The sequence below is a fragment of the Sciurus carolinensis genome, chromosome 11 (assembly GCF_902686445.1).
Source record: "Sciurus carolinensis chromosome 11, mSciCar1.2, whole genome shotgun sequence".
NCBI lineage: Eukaryota > Metazoa > Chordata > Mammalia > Rodentia > Sciuridae > Sciurus > Sciurus carolinensis.
Genome location: NC_062223.1, coordinates 95,436,219 through 95,452,312, shown reverse-complemented (window position 1 = coordinate 95,452,312; position 16,094 = coordinate 95,436,219). Strand labels below are relative to the sequence as shown.

The window sequence follows — 16,094 nt, the reverse complement described above, 5'->3', positions numbered from 1 at the left end:
TATCTTTTAACGTATTGGTCACAATTCCAGGCTACTTCTGCATTATAGCACCTTGGTATCCAAAAGTGCTTCTATGTATTGGAAACTGTAGCAAGAAAAGAGGGTGAACTGGCGATTTGACCACCAGAATTAAGTGCTCTGGTGGCACATATCCCTTTTGTTCTCATTTTATTAGCCACATCTGGTTACACAACCATGTCCACTTTCAAGGGACCTGGAAAGCACATTACATTTACCTGTAAGTAGAGGAGAATCAGACATTGGCACTCATTTTATCATCTAACACAGTGCCTGACATAGCAACTTGATGCAACAAATTAAAATCAGACATACCCTGAGTACCAGCACTGCCACGCTCAAGGACCAGACACTCAATCTCCCTGAGTCAGGTCTCCTTGTGTAATGGAGAGATCTGTTCTTCCTGTTGAGACTCAAATGAGCTAATGTACTTGCAAGTGTTTTGAGAACTGTAAGCATTAGTTATTAATTGCTAGAATTATTAGAAATCCTTACAAAATTTAGTACAGGAGGATGCTGAGGCTTCTAAACAGAGAAACAACAAAGTGCAAAAATACCCTCAGGGGAAATATTTCTAGCTGCTAGGATTAGAGGAGGGATTATGTTTCATTTGCCCCATTATCTTCAGTGCCTTGTACTGCTATTTTTATTCTTCATCCATTCATGAATTGTTGATTGACTTTCAAGTACATGTTTAAGGCTTAAGGGACAATAAATAGCACCCCTCTATTCTACCTGAGTTTGGAGCCAACTGAAAAATTAAAATGAGCCAAGCAGAGGGAGAAGAGAATACCATTTTGTTGGTAATAAAATTGGCATCCTGGAAAACATGGCATTAGTGTGCATAATAGTGGATTTCTTAATACTGAATCCTAGAATTAGATACAGCCCTTCAAATCATTTCCCTCAAATCATTTACATTTCATAAAGTAAATGTGATGAAATAAATGTCTGCAGAGAGCTGCAGAAGCAGGGAAAGGGCAGATGTGTGTGTCAAAATGAGTATACATTAGAATGTAGGCCCACCACGCATGACTGTATAGATTGTGCACTACACAAGTCTAGAGGATGCTATAGTCTGTGTGTTACTCCTGCCCCAATTAACATACTCCCCAACCCACCAAGTTGAATAAGCACCATTTAAATGATTGTGCATAGCAATCCTGTATAAAAAGAGTGGGTAAAGATGGTGGAATGAGACAGACAAGCACCATGTGCTTGTATGATTACACGACTGGTATAAAACTACATCGCGCACAACCATAGAAAGAAAAATTGTATGCCATTTGTGCACAGTGAATCAAAATGTAGTCTGTCAAAAGAAAGAATGGGTAGCATTTTCGAGGGCATGAACTGCTTTGAAAATGTAATGAAATACAGGGATATCTCTATGTCTAGACATTGTATATGCTCACAGTAGAATTAAGTAATAATTTCAGGGGTGACATGAACTGTCTAAGGCCCATCTCTGAAGAGCTCCAAAGAATTTCTTTAGAAGATTATCTCTAAAATCCTTTATAGATTTGATATTCTGTCATTCTAGGACAGCCTTATGGTTATATTGCAGGGTTTTTCTGACAACAACCTAGGGGAAATGTACAAATGATAAGGTTTCGGAGAAATGACAAACTGTAAAACACAATACCTACATCTATACAGTGTGCACACGGGTCAAACCTGAAAAGCTCCTGAAAAATCTACAGTAAAACTGTAAGTTAGGTTTTTGAAATTATGGATGATTTCTTTCTCTTTTGACATTTAAAAATCACTGTGCTATTTTTATAATATTTAAATGGAAGAAAGAGAGGTAACTGACCCCTGTTTCTTTGGGAATGGGTTCCATTACAGCAGAGGGGAGATTCACATCACTTCCAGGCTTGCCATTTTGGTTAACTCTTCAGTGGTCACTGTTCATCAGACACACCTTACAGCCCTTGCTTCTGACTCTGTCATGCTTCTAAAATCACATGCAGGAGAAAGTTAGATAAGCAGAGCTATGTAAGGGGAACTTGACTGATCTTTGAAATCTCCTTCCAAGAGGAGGTGGACTCTGCAGACACAGGTGGACATATATCAAACTTTTTACCTGATTTACATTCAGGAATCATGGTGCCAATTTCCTTTCCCTTCCTCTCAGTTAATTTATGATGCAAGCACTCACAAGCAGACATTATGGTTTGGAAATGAGGTGTCACCCCAAAAGTCATGAGTTAATGTAGGAGGTAAAATGATTAGATTAGGAGAACTGTAACCTAATCGATGGATTAATTCATTTGATGGATTAATAATTTGAATGGCTCACTGGCTGGTAACTGTAGGCAGGTGGGCCAAGGCTGAAGAAGTGGGTCAGTAGGCACATACCTTGGGAATTATATAATCTGTCCTGGAATCCTTACACTCTCCCTCTGCTTCCCAGCTACTATGATCTGAGCAGCATTGTTCTGCCATGCCCCTCCACCATGATGTTCACCTTGTGCCCAGAACTATAGAGGTGGTTATCATGTACTAGACCTCTGAAATTTTGAGCCCAGAATTGAATTGTTTCTCCTGTAAGTTGTTATTGTTGGGTATTTTGGTCACAGCAATGGAAAGGTAACGAAAACACCAGATTTTATTTTTAATGCAAAGAACATCCTCATTTTTTTATGGAAAGCAATTTACTTTCCTTTCCCCACAGATATGGGAACACATGCAGGTGGGGAGAGAACAGGGCACAGGTCATTGGTGTCTCTAAGGACACTGGGAAATGGGAAGGGAGAGAATATGAACAATAGGACTGATATTCTCTTCTGTGAAGGCCTGCTCCCTTCTGCAACCTCTGAAAAAATGAAATGCAAGAAAAAGGCAGCAACAACTTGCTGGGAGAGCTCTCAGGGAAATTACACTTTTCTAGTCTTTACCAATTTAGACTGGGCTAAACAGGCATTTGATATATGTATTTATGTTATTACCAAAAGTTGGTGCCTTCTGTTCGGTGCAGTAATGTAAAGCACAGAATAGTTTTTCTTTAGCTTCAGAATCACCTAGATGGTTGTTAAAATAGTTGGTTCAAGGGACTGGGAATACAGTTCAGAGGCAGAGCACTTGCCTACCATTTGCAAAGCTCTGGGTTCAATCCTTAGCACTGAAAAAAATAAAATAAAAAATCAGATAGCTGGCCTCATTCCTCCAGATTTCTGATTCAGTAAGTGAGACCAAGGCTTGACACTTTTAACAAGCTCCCAGTTAATGGTGTTCTTGTGCTATTGGTCCACAGACTATACTTTGAGAAACATTCACATTTTTCCACTCTCTGTTTTCAGAATGAGTAAAATAAGAGGGAAAAGACAAAGAGTTTGCCTCAATCAGTAGAGGGATGCTGGGGAGCAAGGGAGGGTCCACCTTCTCTGGTGTCAAGCAAAGAAGCCTATATTTATTCCTCAAGTCAGGAGAAGCCACCAAAAGATCTTAAGAGGGCAAGCCACATAATCTGAATTAAATTGTTGAAAGGTTATTCTAGAGGTAGTCCTCTCCCTCCTTCCCCTAGAGAGACATGAGAAAAATGTTAAGGGTTTATGTTTAAGGCCAAGAAATCCAGGTGGACAAGGAATTGAATTTAGTAGCAGGAAAGGTAATACCCACTGGGGAGTGAGTGAGGAAGGCGGGAGTGGAGGAAGTGGTTGATAGAGAAAAGCATGAATTATTGGCTTTAAGAATCCAATATCTAGGGCTGGGGATATAGCTCAGTTGGTAGAGTGCTTACCTCGCAAGTAGAAGGCCCTAGGTTCAAATCCCCAGCACCGTAAAAAAGAAAAAAAAAATCCAATATCTAGGCTCTGGGAATAGATTAATTGTATGCATTGTATGCAGCAAGTAGAATCACCAATCATTCATGTTCAGGTCTCTGTTTTTTTCTGCATATAATATTCATTTATCACATCACATAAAAGAACTTATAAATAAAATTACATAACTTGACACACAGAGCATAGACATTTCACAAATCAGACTACAGTGCTTGACTTAAGGAAAATAACTAGGCAGGAGAGGAGAAGGAATTTCAGGAATGGCAGAGGAATGTATCATATATAGGATGAAAGATGGGTTTGTGACATTTCAAGAAGCAAAATATTTTAGTAGCAATGCATATTTAGTGATGAGTGAATGATGCTTAAGTGTATAGTTAAACAGTACCAAGTTAGAAGTTGTTGAAAGGACTTAGAATGGGGTAATTCCTGCACCTTCTTAATGCATGAGGTCAATGGCTTTCAGATCATGAGAATTAATAACTCCACTAAACCTCTGCCCTTTAGTATTACAGATGGGAGCTAATCTCAACTCATAGCAGGATATTTGCAAGAATGGTCACATGTTTCTTTGAGAAACATGAAACATTGAGAAAGATTGAGAGGAAATTAGTGGCTGTAGTAAACTGCCTAGGTGAGACATTGCCCATGTCATCTTGGTTGGGTCTTTGTTCTGACTACCTTTGGAGAGTGTTGTTCTCCTGATTACCATCTTCATGCCTCATCTGGTTCTCAACTTTCCCTCAACTTTCCAATTAGGGGCACCCCTGGATCTAGGCTATAACTAGAACTCTCACTGAGTTCCCCCTTTACCAATAGTTTCTACCTCTCCTGCTCCTGATAAGATGAAAACTGAAATTTTCCAGTTCTAAGAACGAAGAAGATTTAAAATGTCTTTGCCTGTCAAACAACTTCCAGTTCTTTTCCCCTGGAGATAATTTCCGAGTTCTAGCTAGATTGCGTCTGGGTGTTATATCAATTTTAGGCTGCATATGTCTTAAAAACTGAGAGAGAACTTCTGCCACCTAGTCTCCCTTGGTTCTGGTTCAGAACTGCCAAAACTTATCTTCATCACTTCCTTGGGATGGGTCATATTGGGGCTGCAAGATGTGGTGCCTGCAGGCATTTTGGGCTTCAGAGCTCCATAAAACTCTGGGTGAAATAGAGCAGACCTTTTATATTTGATTCTAGTATTTCACTGGTTTAATGAGTTCTGTTAGCTTTGCCCAAGGGGTGTGTGACTGCAATTCATGTCTCTGAAGGCAAGCAGTTCATCCATACAAGATATGCTGGAATCTGCAATGAGCTTTGAGACAACTACTGTACTTCCTTAGTAGCTTCAACTGTATACAAAGAAAGACTTTTACACAAAGCTGTTCACAAAAGAATCTGCTTTGGCCATTTATTTGGGCATACTCCAAATGTGTGTGTGTGTGTGTGTGTGTGTGTGTGTGTGTGTGTATGAATGACATTTTCTCTCTTAGTCTATTTTCTGTGCTAAAAATATCACAGACTGGGAACCGTAAGGACTAGAGGTTTATTTAGCTTATGGTTCTGGAGGCTGTGAAGCCCAGGAGCATGGGACTAGCATCTCGTGAGGGTCTTCTTGCTGCTTGAGAATATGTATGAGGGCATGACATGGCAAGACAGGGCAAGCATGCTAGTTCTACTCTCTCTTCCACTTCTTATAAAGCCACTAATACCATTATGGGGGCCTTGCCCTCCTGACCTCATCTAATCCTCATTATCTTCCAAAGGCACTACCTCCAAATATCATTAATATGACTTTGGGGATTAAGTTTCCAATCCTTGAATTCAGGGGGACATATTCAAATCATAGCAACAATGATCTTATATACACATACAGTGTAAATGATACCACAATCAAACTCTTTAATATCCATCACTTCATATAGTTGCCATTTTTAATACAAATTGTATATTTTTATCTGAGTTTTGAGGTTTTTATACATTGTGGAATGGCTAAATCAAGCTAATTAACATGTACTTTAACCTTACATACTTACATTTTGCAGTGAGAACATTTAAAATCTCTCTAATGATTTTCAAGAATATAACATGTGTTATTATTAATTATAGTTACCATATTGTATACTATATCTGTTGAACTTATTATTCCTATCTAACTGAAATTTTGTATCTTTTGTCTAACATCTCCCCAACCACCTACCCTTTTCAGCCCTCGGTCCCCACCACTTTACTTCCTGCTTCTATGAGTTCAACTTTTTTAGACTCCACGTGTAAGTGTAATAATGCAAAATTTATCCCTCTGTGCCTGGCTTGTTTCTCTAAGTATTGTGTCTTTCAGGTTCACCCATATTGTCACAAAAGACATGATTTCCTTCCTTTTTAAGGCTGAATAGTGTTCTACTGTGTATATGTACCATATTTTCTTTATCAATTAATCTGTGGATAGACACCTCATTGCTTCCATTTCTTTGCTATTGTAAATAATGCTGCAATGAACATTGGACTGTAGTTGTCTCTTCGATACACTTATTTCATTCCTTTCTGTGTATACCCAGTAGTGGGAATACTGGATGACATGGTAGTTCTATTTTCAACTTTTTGAGGAACTACTACACTGTTTTTCATAATTCTTACACCATTTACATTCCCACCAGCAATGCACAAGTGTTCCCTTTTCTCCATAACTTCACTATTATGGTTTGGATCAGAAATGTCCTCCAAAATCTCATATGTTGAAGTCTTGGTCTTCTGAGTAGCAGTGTTCAGAGGTGGGGCCTTTGGGGGGCTATGACCTCAAGAATGAAAAAATCCATTTATGGATTCATATTTTAAAGGGTTTTGTGGGGGAGGGGCTTTGTTATGAACTTGATCTCTCTTCCAGCTTCCCAGTTGTCATGAGGTGAGCAGCCTTCTCTTTGACATGCTGCCATGATGTTCTACCTCACCATAAGCTTAAAAGCAATTGGGCCAACCATGGACTGAAATCTCTGAAACCATGAGCCAAAATAAATCTTTCCTCCTTTAAGTTGATTTATCTTGGGTATTTTGTCACAGTAATGGAAAACTAACACACTGAGAAGCCTTCTAGCATCTGTGAGGTGATATCTCAGTGTGGTTTTAATTTTCACTTTCTTGATGATTAGTGATTTTGAGTATCTTTTCATTCATGTACCTGTTGACCATTTATATCTTTTTTTTTTTTTTTGAGAAATGTCTGTTTGTATCTTGCCCATTTTTAAATCAGATTGTTTCTTGCTGTTCATTTTCTAAGTTCCTTATTTATTTTGGATATTAACCACTTGTAGGAGGTATGGTTGGCAAATGTTTTCTCCCATTCTGTATGTTGTCTCCTCATTCTCTTGATGGTTTCCTTTGATGTGTAAAAATTTCTTAGGTTTCTTTAATCTCATTTGTCTATTTTAATTTTGTACCTGGGCTTTTGGGGTCCGATCCAAAAAAAGTTGCTCCAACCAATGTCATGGAGTGTTTCCCCCATGTTTTCTTAAGTAGTTTTAAAGTTTCAGGTCTTCAGTTAAGTCTTTAATCCATTTTACATTGATTTTTTGTATACCTGTGAGATGAGAGTCTAATTTCATTCTTCCTTGTGTTGATATTTGCCTTCTTAACACTATTTGTTAAAGAGATTGTCCTTTTCCCATTGTGTGTTCATGGCATCTTTGTAGAAAAACTAACTGACCATAAATTCATGGGTTTATTTCTGGGCTTTCCATTCTGTTTATCTATCTAGGTGCCTGTATTCATACCAATGCCATATTGCTTTGATCACTAAAATTTTACAGTATATTTTGAAGTCAGGTAGTATGATGACTATAGCTTTTTTTCTTGTTCAAGACTTATTTGACTGCTGAGGGGTCTTTTATGGTTCCATATAAATTTTAGGATAATGTTTTCTCCTTCTGTATTGGAATTATTATTATTGGAATTTTGATAAAAAAATATATTGAATCTATAGATCACATTGGGTAAGGATATTTTGGCAATATGAATTCTTCCAATCTATGAACACAGGAATTTTTTTCCTATTTTGTGTTAATCAGTTTTTTGTTGCTGTGACAAGTACTTGAGAAAACAAAGGAAGAAAGATTTATTTTGTTTCACTGTATCAGAGGTATCAGTTCATGGTTACTGACTCTGTTGCTCTGGGCCTGAGGTGAAGCAGAACATCATGGTGAAAGGCTATGGCAGAGGAAAGCTCCTCAGCTCATGACATCTGGGAAGCAAAGTTGAAAAGAGAGGATGGGGCCAGGTTCAAGATAAACTCTTGTCTTTCTGCTTCCTGAGGGTGTGGGTTGGTTCCCTCTGTCACACCTCTGCCATGATGTTCTGCCTCACCTCGAGCCCCAAGGAATGAAACCAGCCTTCTGTGGATTAAGACCTCTGAAACTGACCCGCCAACATGGGCCACTTCACACCAAAACTGTGAAGAAGGCCGCCCGGGTTATCATCGGGAAGTACTACACACGCCTGGGTGACGACTTCCATACCAACAAGCGCGTGTGTGAGGAGATCGCCATTATTCCCAGCAAGAAACTCCACAACAAGATCGCAGGGTATGTCATACATCTGATGAAGGGGATTCAGAGAGGCCCTGTGAAAGGCATCTCCATTAAGCTGCAGGAAGAGGAGAGAGAAAGGAGAGATAATTATGTTCCTGAGGTCTCTGCCTTGGATCAGGAGATTATTGAAGTAGATTCTGACCCTAAGGAAATGCTGAAGTTTTTGGACTTCTGCAGTCTCTCCAACTTGCAAGTCACTCAGCCTACTGTGGGGATGAATTTCAAAACGCCACGTGGAGCTGTCTGAATCTTTCTGCTATGCTGTAATATTTTCAATAAACCTGGGACCAAAAAAAAAAAAAAAAAAAAAAAAAGACATTACCGCCACTAGAGGAATGCTAAAGACTTTACCCAGAGACACTGAGAAAGATGGCTGGAGGGCTGGAGGGCATCTCAGGAGCTGGCAAGACCACACCCATCTCAAGCCCCAGGGACGAAAGGTGAGAATCCTCTTGAGAAGAGACCAGTGGGGCACCCTTCTTGCACGAGGGGGTCTAGGAAGTTTTTTCAACATGCTCAGCCACCCAGACCTTCTGAGGCTACAGCAGCAAGGGTTCCTGGAGGCTTGGCTACTATTCGAGATGGCAGCAGACCTTGGTTTGAACCACGTGGGGCTGGTTCTGCAGGAATGCAGGATGCTGGAGTTAAGGGATCATGGAGGTTTCCACCAAGATTTCAAATGAGGGCCTGGGAGGCCAGGCAAAGTGCAGCAGGGTCGGAGTCCCTGTGGGCACCCCCTGAGAAGTCAAAGTGTGGAGAGGTGAGGAGGAAGTCGAAGCTGCCATGGAAACCCCCCAAATTAAGAAATGCCAGTAACGTGGGACATCATCCTAGGAAAGCCGCAGGAAAGGAGCAGAGGCAAGTCAACAGAAAGGCCACTTGGGCTGCGAGGAACAAGGCCACAGGGGCAGAGCTACGCATGCCATTTGGAGAGAGTAAGTGCAAAAGAATGGGAAGCAGACCTCAACAGATTCAGAGAAGCCTTTCTTCCTTTGAGAACTCAGGCACCCTTGGGGCCAATTTTCCAGATGGGAAAATAGCCCTCAGAGGGGATTTTTGGTTTTATAGGGTGCAATGATATAATCATTGGAAGCTGTGTACCTGCAGTTTTGACCGTCAGGGGCTAGTCGTACAGGTTAAAATTTTAATTTTAGGAGGGTTCATTTAGGAGGGAAGTTGTAAAAAGGCCGAAACTCACTGGGGAGATAAGAGTCTGGATCCTGAGGGATAAGTACTCAAATCTTGCCCATTGTCATTTAGGACTAATTCACCATGGGGGAAGGCCAAGGTTTAAGACCCAGCATTGGGTGTCCCCCCTTTTCCCCAGGGCCCACTGTTATCAGGAAAGAATGCTCTGGGAGAGGTTTGCAGTTTGGCCAATTTCTCCTCCCTCCTTCCAAGCCTCACCATCCCTCCCTTTTCTTGGGGAGCTGTCTGACAGAACATTATTTTCCATAACCTTTCAGAGAGAAAATCAAGATGCCATGTGCTGCAGGTACGGGACATGGAGTTACACGTCTTGTTTGCCCAGCTGGATTTTGGTCTTGCTTTGGTCCCATCCCTTCTTTCTATGCCCCTATTTTTGTAAATGGAAATGTTTACTCAGTACCTTTATATGTTGGATATTTGTAAATTGCTTTCAATTTTGTAGAAGCTCACAATGTGAGACTGCCTTGAGCCTCAAAGACTTTGGACTTGAACTTTGAGCAATCTCAGAACTGTTGAGACTATGGGAACTCATGGACTAAATGTATTTGCATTGTCAGATGGTTGTGAGCTTTTGGGAGACAGGGGCAGAATGTTATGGTTTGGATGTGAGGTGTGCCCCAAAAGCTCACATGAGAGACAATGCAGGAAGGTTCAGAGCAGAAATGACTAGGTGGTAAGAGTCTTAACCCAATCAGTGAATGAATCCCTGGTGGGATTCATTGGAATGGTAGGGTGTGGCTGGAGGAGATTGGAATCTGGGCATGACTTTGGGTATATATATTTGTATCTGTTGAGTGGAGACTCTCTGCTTCCTGAGGGTGTGAGCTGCTTCCCTCTGCCACACCTCTGCCATGATATTCTGCCTCACCTCCAGCTCCAAGGAATGGAGCCAGCCTTCTGTGGACTAAGACCTCTGAAACCGTAAGCCCTCAAATAAACCTTTACTCCTTTAATATTGTTCTGGTCAGATCTTTTCATTACAGCAGCGAAAAAGCTGGCTAAAACAGTTTGGAAAAATATATCCTAAATTTTAAACAGTAGTTAACTCTGGATGGTGAAATTATGAATTCTTTCTATGTTATCCCTCCCCCCCATATTAGCAGATGTGCCCTGTGAAGGCTGGGACATTTTTTTTTTTTTTTCTGAGAGCATGTAATGCAGATAAAATGAAGTCCCATTGAAGACTTGAAGACTTTTTAAAAGAAGTCTGTCCATCATTCATACTTAGGAACTCAAACAGTATTTGAGAATCTGCTGTGTTCCCTGAATTGTGTTGTATGTTGGAAGGAACACACACACACACACACACACACACACACACACACGCACACACACACACACACACAAGCACATTCATCTGGACAGACATCTAAAAGTTCAACCTACAAACCTTGAGGGACATGGAGGTTAAGGAGAAAGTTAAGAAGGGTGCAGACCAGGAGGGGAAAATTCACAGAAATTTCACAGAGATATCTCTGTGAGCTAGTGACCTGAGAGGCTTCAGGGAGAATGTGTCTTCCAGTTAGTTCTTGAAGTATGACTAGGATTCGTTTATTTATTAAATTTTTAATGGTACAATATACGTAATAGTGGGATGCATTATTCCATATTTGTACATGCATATAACATAATTTGGTCAATTTTATTCCCTGGTACCTCTCCTTTCCCTCCCCCTGGTCCCCTTCCTCTAATGGTCTCCCTTCTAATTTCATAAGATCATCTCCTCCACAATTTTTTTCTTTTTTTAATCTCTAGTTTCCATATATGAGAGAAAGCACATGACTTGACTTTCTGAGTCTGGCTTATTTTGTTAAACATAATGCTCTCAAGTTCTACCCATTTTCCTACATATGACATAATTTGTTCTTTGTTATGACTGAATAAAACTGTTGTATATATACTACATTTTCTTCACCCATTCATTGATTGATGGGCACCTAGGCTGATTCCATAACTTAGCTATTGTGAATTGTGCTGGGATAAACGTGGGTATTTATGTATCTCTAAAGTATGCTGACTTTAGTTCTTTTGGATAAATACTAAGGAATGGGTCTTATGGTGATTCCATTTCCAGTTTTTGGAGGAACCTTCATACTGATATCCCTAGTAGCTGTAGTAATTTACAACCCCATCAACATTATGTAAGTGTTCCTTTTTCTTCATATTCTTGCCAACATTTGTTGTTATCATCTGAAATTCTTGATTACTGCCATTCTGGCTGGAGTGAGATGAAACTGGAATAGTTTTGGTTTGCATTTCTCTGATTGCTAAAGATTTGGAACATTTAAAAAAAAAAAAAAGATAAACTCTTTCAGGGAATGTACTCAGTGACCCACTTCCTCCAACTAGGCATCACTTTCTATAGTTTCCACCATCTCCCAGGAGATCATTCAGAATTGGTAGATTAATCCTTTGAGAAAGTTAGTGCCCTTGTGATACAGTAACTTCCCCAAAGCTCCATCTCTGAACATTGCTGATCAGGGACCAGGTCTTTGACACATGAGTCTTTGAGGGATACTTCATATCTAAGCCATAATGCATTTATTTCTGTCATCTTAAATTCTATAATCAATGTTTTACAATTTACATTATAATGTATTTTACTCCCTTGGTTACACTTATTTCTAGGAATTTTTTCCTTTTTTATTTTAGTGTAAATAAGATTTTTCCTTGATTTCTTTTTCAGTTTGTTATTAGTATGTAGAAATGCAACTGATTTTTATAGGTTGATTTGGTAACCTGTCATTTACTAAATTAATTTATTAATTCTAACAGATGTTTGATGGAGTCTTTAGAAGTTTCTATACATGAGATCTTGTTATCTGCAACCAAATTTTCTTCCTATCTGATTTTATTGACATTTATTTCTTTCCCTTGCTCAACTGTTTTGGCTAGGACTTCCAAAATGCTGTTGAATAGAAGTGATGATAGTAGGAATGCTTATTTTGTTCGTAAACGTTGAGGAAAAACTTTCAGCTTTTCACCATTGAATATAACATTAACTATGAGATTGTCGTATATAGACTTTGTTGTGTTCAGATAGATACATTCCTTGTATACCTAATTTACTGAGACTTTTTATCATGAAAGAATCTTAACTTTCTCATATGATTTTTCTGCATTGATTTTAGAGAATCTTATGGTTTTAATCCTTCATTCTATTAATGTGATGTTCCACACTTACTGACTTACATAAATTGAATCATCCTTTCATCCCTGGAATAAATCCCACTTGATCATGGTGTGTGATGCTTTTAATGTGCTGTTGGATTTTATTCACTAGTATTTTATTCAGGATTCTGGCCTATAATTTTGTCTTTTTTTACTGTTCTTATCTGGTTTTGGTATCAGGGCAATCTTAGCTTTGTAAAATCAGTTTTAAAGTATTCCCTCCTCTCCAATATTTTTGGAAGAGTTTGAGAAAGACTGGTATTAGTTTTTTTTTTCAAGTTGTCAATGGATCTTTTTATTTTATTTTATTTTATTTATTTATTTATTTTATATGTGGTACTGAGGATCAAACCCAGGGTCTCACACCAATTTTTTTTTTATCATTTCAAAAAACTAAATATTAGCTTTGTCTTCTACTATTTTTGGTGTTGATCTCTTCTTCTTTTTCTAGGGCTTTGAGGTGTAATGTTAGGTCATTTAGTTATTGACTTTTTATTTTTTTAATGTATGAGCTCAATGCAATGAACTTTCCTCTTAGTACTGCTTTCATAATGTCCCAGAGGTTTTGATATGTTGTGTCATTGTTCTCATTTACTTCTAAGAATTTTTTTTATTTCTTCCCTGATGTCTTCTGTTATCATTGCATCATTCAGTAGCATATTATTTAGTCTCTGGGTATTTGAGTAGTTTTCGTTTGTTATTTGATTGTTCATTTCTAATTGCATTCCATTATGGTCTGATAGATACAGGGTAGGATCTCTATTTTTTTGTATTTACTAATGGATTTTTTTGTGGCATAGCATATGGTCTATTTTGGAGAAGGATCCATGAGCTGCTGAGAAGAAAGTATATTCGCTTGATGATGAATGAAATACTCTGTAAATATCCATTAGGTCTATATCATTGATTGTATTATTTAGTTCTATAGTTTCTTTGTTCAGTTTTTGTTTGGAGGATCTATCCAGTGGTGAGAGTGGTGTGTTAAACTCCCCCACTATTAATGTGTTTTGGTCTATTTGATTATTAAAATTGAGAAGGGTTTGTTTGATATACGTAGATGCTCCGTTGTTTGGGGCATAAATATTTAAAAGTGTTATATCTTGCTGTTTTATGCTTCCCTTAAGCAGTATGAAATGTCCTTCTTTATCCCTTCTGACTAACTTAGGTTTGAAGTCCACTTTATCTGATATGAGGACAGAGACCCTTGCTTTTTTACTGGGTCCATGTGCATGGTATATTTTTCCCCATCATTTCACCTTTAGTCGGTGGATGTCTTTTTCTATGAGATGGGTCTCTTGAAGGCAGCATATTGTTGGGTCTTTTTTTTTAATCCAAACTGCTAGTCTATGTCTTTTGATTATTGAATTTAGGCCATTGACATTCAAGGTTATTATTGAGATATGATTTGTATTCCTGCTCATTTTGGTTTATTACTTGTACTTTGATGCTTTTCCTTTAGGGTAGTTCCTCCCTTTACTGACTTGTATTGTTGTTTTTCACTTCCTCCCCCTGAAATATTTTGCTGAGAATGTTTGGTAGGGCAGGCTTTCTATTTGTAAATTCTTTCAACTTTTGTTTATCACGGAAGTATTTTATTTCATCTTCAAATCTGAAGGTTAGTTTTGCTGGGTATAGGATTCTTGGTTGGCATCCGTGTTCTTTCAGAGCTTGAAATATATTGTTCCAGGCCCTTCTTGCTTTTTAGGGTCTGGACTGAGAAATCTGCTGATATCCTTATTGGTTTCCCCTTATATGTAATCTGATACTTTTCTCTTGCAGCCTTCAAAATCCTATCTTTATTTTGTGTTAGGTGTTTCTTTTTTTTGTTATTTCCAGAAGCCCAGAGTGCTGGGGACTCGAACCTGGGTCTCCAGCATGAGAGGCTGGCGCTCTACAAGCTGTGCTATAAGGCTGGCCTATCTTTATTTTGAATGTGAGGTATTTTCATTATAATGTGTCTTGGTGTGGATCTGTTGTAGTTTTGTGCACCTGGTGTTCTGTAAGCCTCTTGTATTTGATTTTCAATTTCATTTTTCAGGTATGGGAAATTTTCTGATATTATTTAATTGAACAGGTTTTTCATGCCTTTGGTTTGTATCTCTGTGCCTTCCTCAATCCCAATAATTCTTAAATTTGGTCCTTTCATGATATCCCATAATTCTTGGAGGTTCCGTTCATGACTTCTTAACATCTTCTCAGTTTGGTCAACTTTAATTTCAAGATTAAATATTTTGTCTTCATTGTTTGAGGTTCTGTCTTCCACAAGGTCTATTCTGTTGGTGATGCTTTCCATTGAGTTTTTAATTTGGTTTATCATTTCTTTCATTTCAAGTATTTCTGTGTGTGTGTGTGTGTGTGTTTTTTTTTTTTTCAGAGTCTCAATCTCTTTATTGAAGTGTTCTTTTGCTTCTTGCATTTTCTCTTTTAACTGTCTACTGGAATGGTCTTGCATTGCCTGCATTTGCTCTCTTATCTCATCTTTTGCTTCACAGATCATTTTAATCTTGCATATTCTAAACTCTTTTTCTGTCATTTCTACTGCCATGCTGTCATTGGAGTCTATCACAATAGCATCTTGGTTTGTAAGGGACACTTTCTTCCCCTGTTTTTTCATATTGTTTCTGTATATTCCCCTCTAGCAGTGAAGATCAGAGATACTGAAGTTTGCCCCCTGCAGGCTTATTATGACCCTGCAGTTTTCCACTACCTCTCCTTTGAAGGGGAGATCAATACCACATTTGAGGAGACACTGGCCTAGGGGATGAAAGGTGAAATGTGCAGAGCATTTTGGTGTCTGTGGGTCATTCCTTTGGGAAAGACTCTACAGATGGGCAATCCAAGATGGTGGACTAGACGGTGACTGCATCTCCAGTCGCTCCAGGACCCAGGATTCAAGAAGGGGAGGCATTGAGAGACAGACTAAAATAGAGCCACAGGGTGAGTCTCCCCCACCGGGTGAAGCTCGGCCTGGGTGGCAGGCCTGGATAGGGGCGGCTTATCAGAGTAGGGCAGGGCAGCTAGAGTCTTCCCTAGGCAGCCCTGTGCACTCCAGCAGTGGGCTCCTCCCACATGGCCAGCTTCTCCAGCTTCTCGGAGCAGGCCCCCCAGTGAGAGTCTTTCTGCACAGAACCAACTCCAAGTCACGGAACCAGCGCAGTGAGCTCTGTCCCACAGGCAGCTTCAGGGACCAGGACAGGGCAGCCAGGGACTTCCCCAAGCAGCCTGGCTCCCTCCAGCAGGAGGCGCCTTTCAAGGCTAGCTTCTCGGAGCAGACCGCCCAGTGAAAGCCTTTCTACACAGAGCCAGCCACAAGTCCCCAAGCCAGTGGAGAGCTCCACCCCGC

At 39.4% G+C, this 16,094-nt stretch overlaps 1 protein-coding gene across 1 annotated transcript in view; it reads left to right on the top strand.

The window, feature by feature from the left end:
• Positions 1 to 8,659, top strand: part of LOC124959635 (40S ribosomal protein S17-like) — a 34,830-nt gene extending 26,171 nt beyond the window's left edge. The window contains exon 2 of the mRNA XM_047518011.1: positions 8,189 to 8,659. Coding sequence (XP_047373967.1) covers positions 8,189 to 8,618 — 430 coding nt within the window. The 3' untranslated portion in view covers positions 8,619 to 8,659. The remainder of the gene's footprint in view (positions 1 to 8,188) is intronic.
• The last annotated feature ends 7,435 nt before the right edge of the window (positions 8,660 to 16,094 follow it).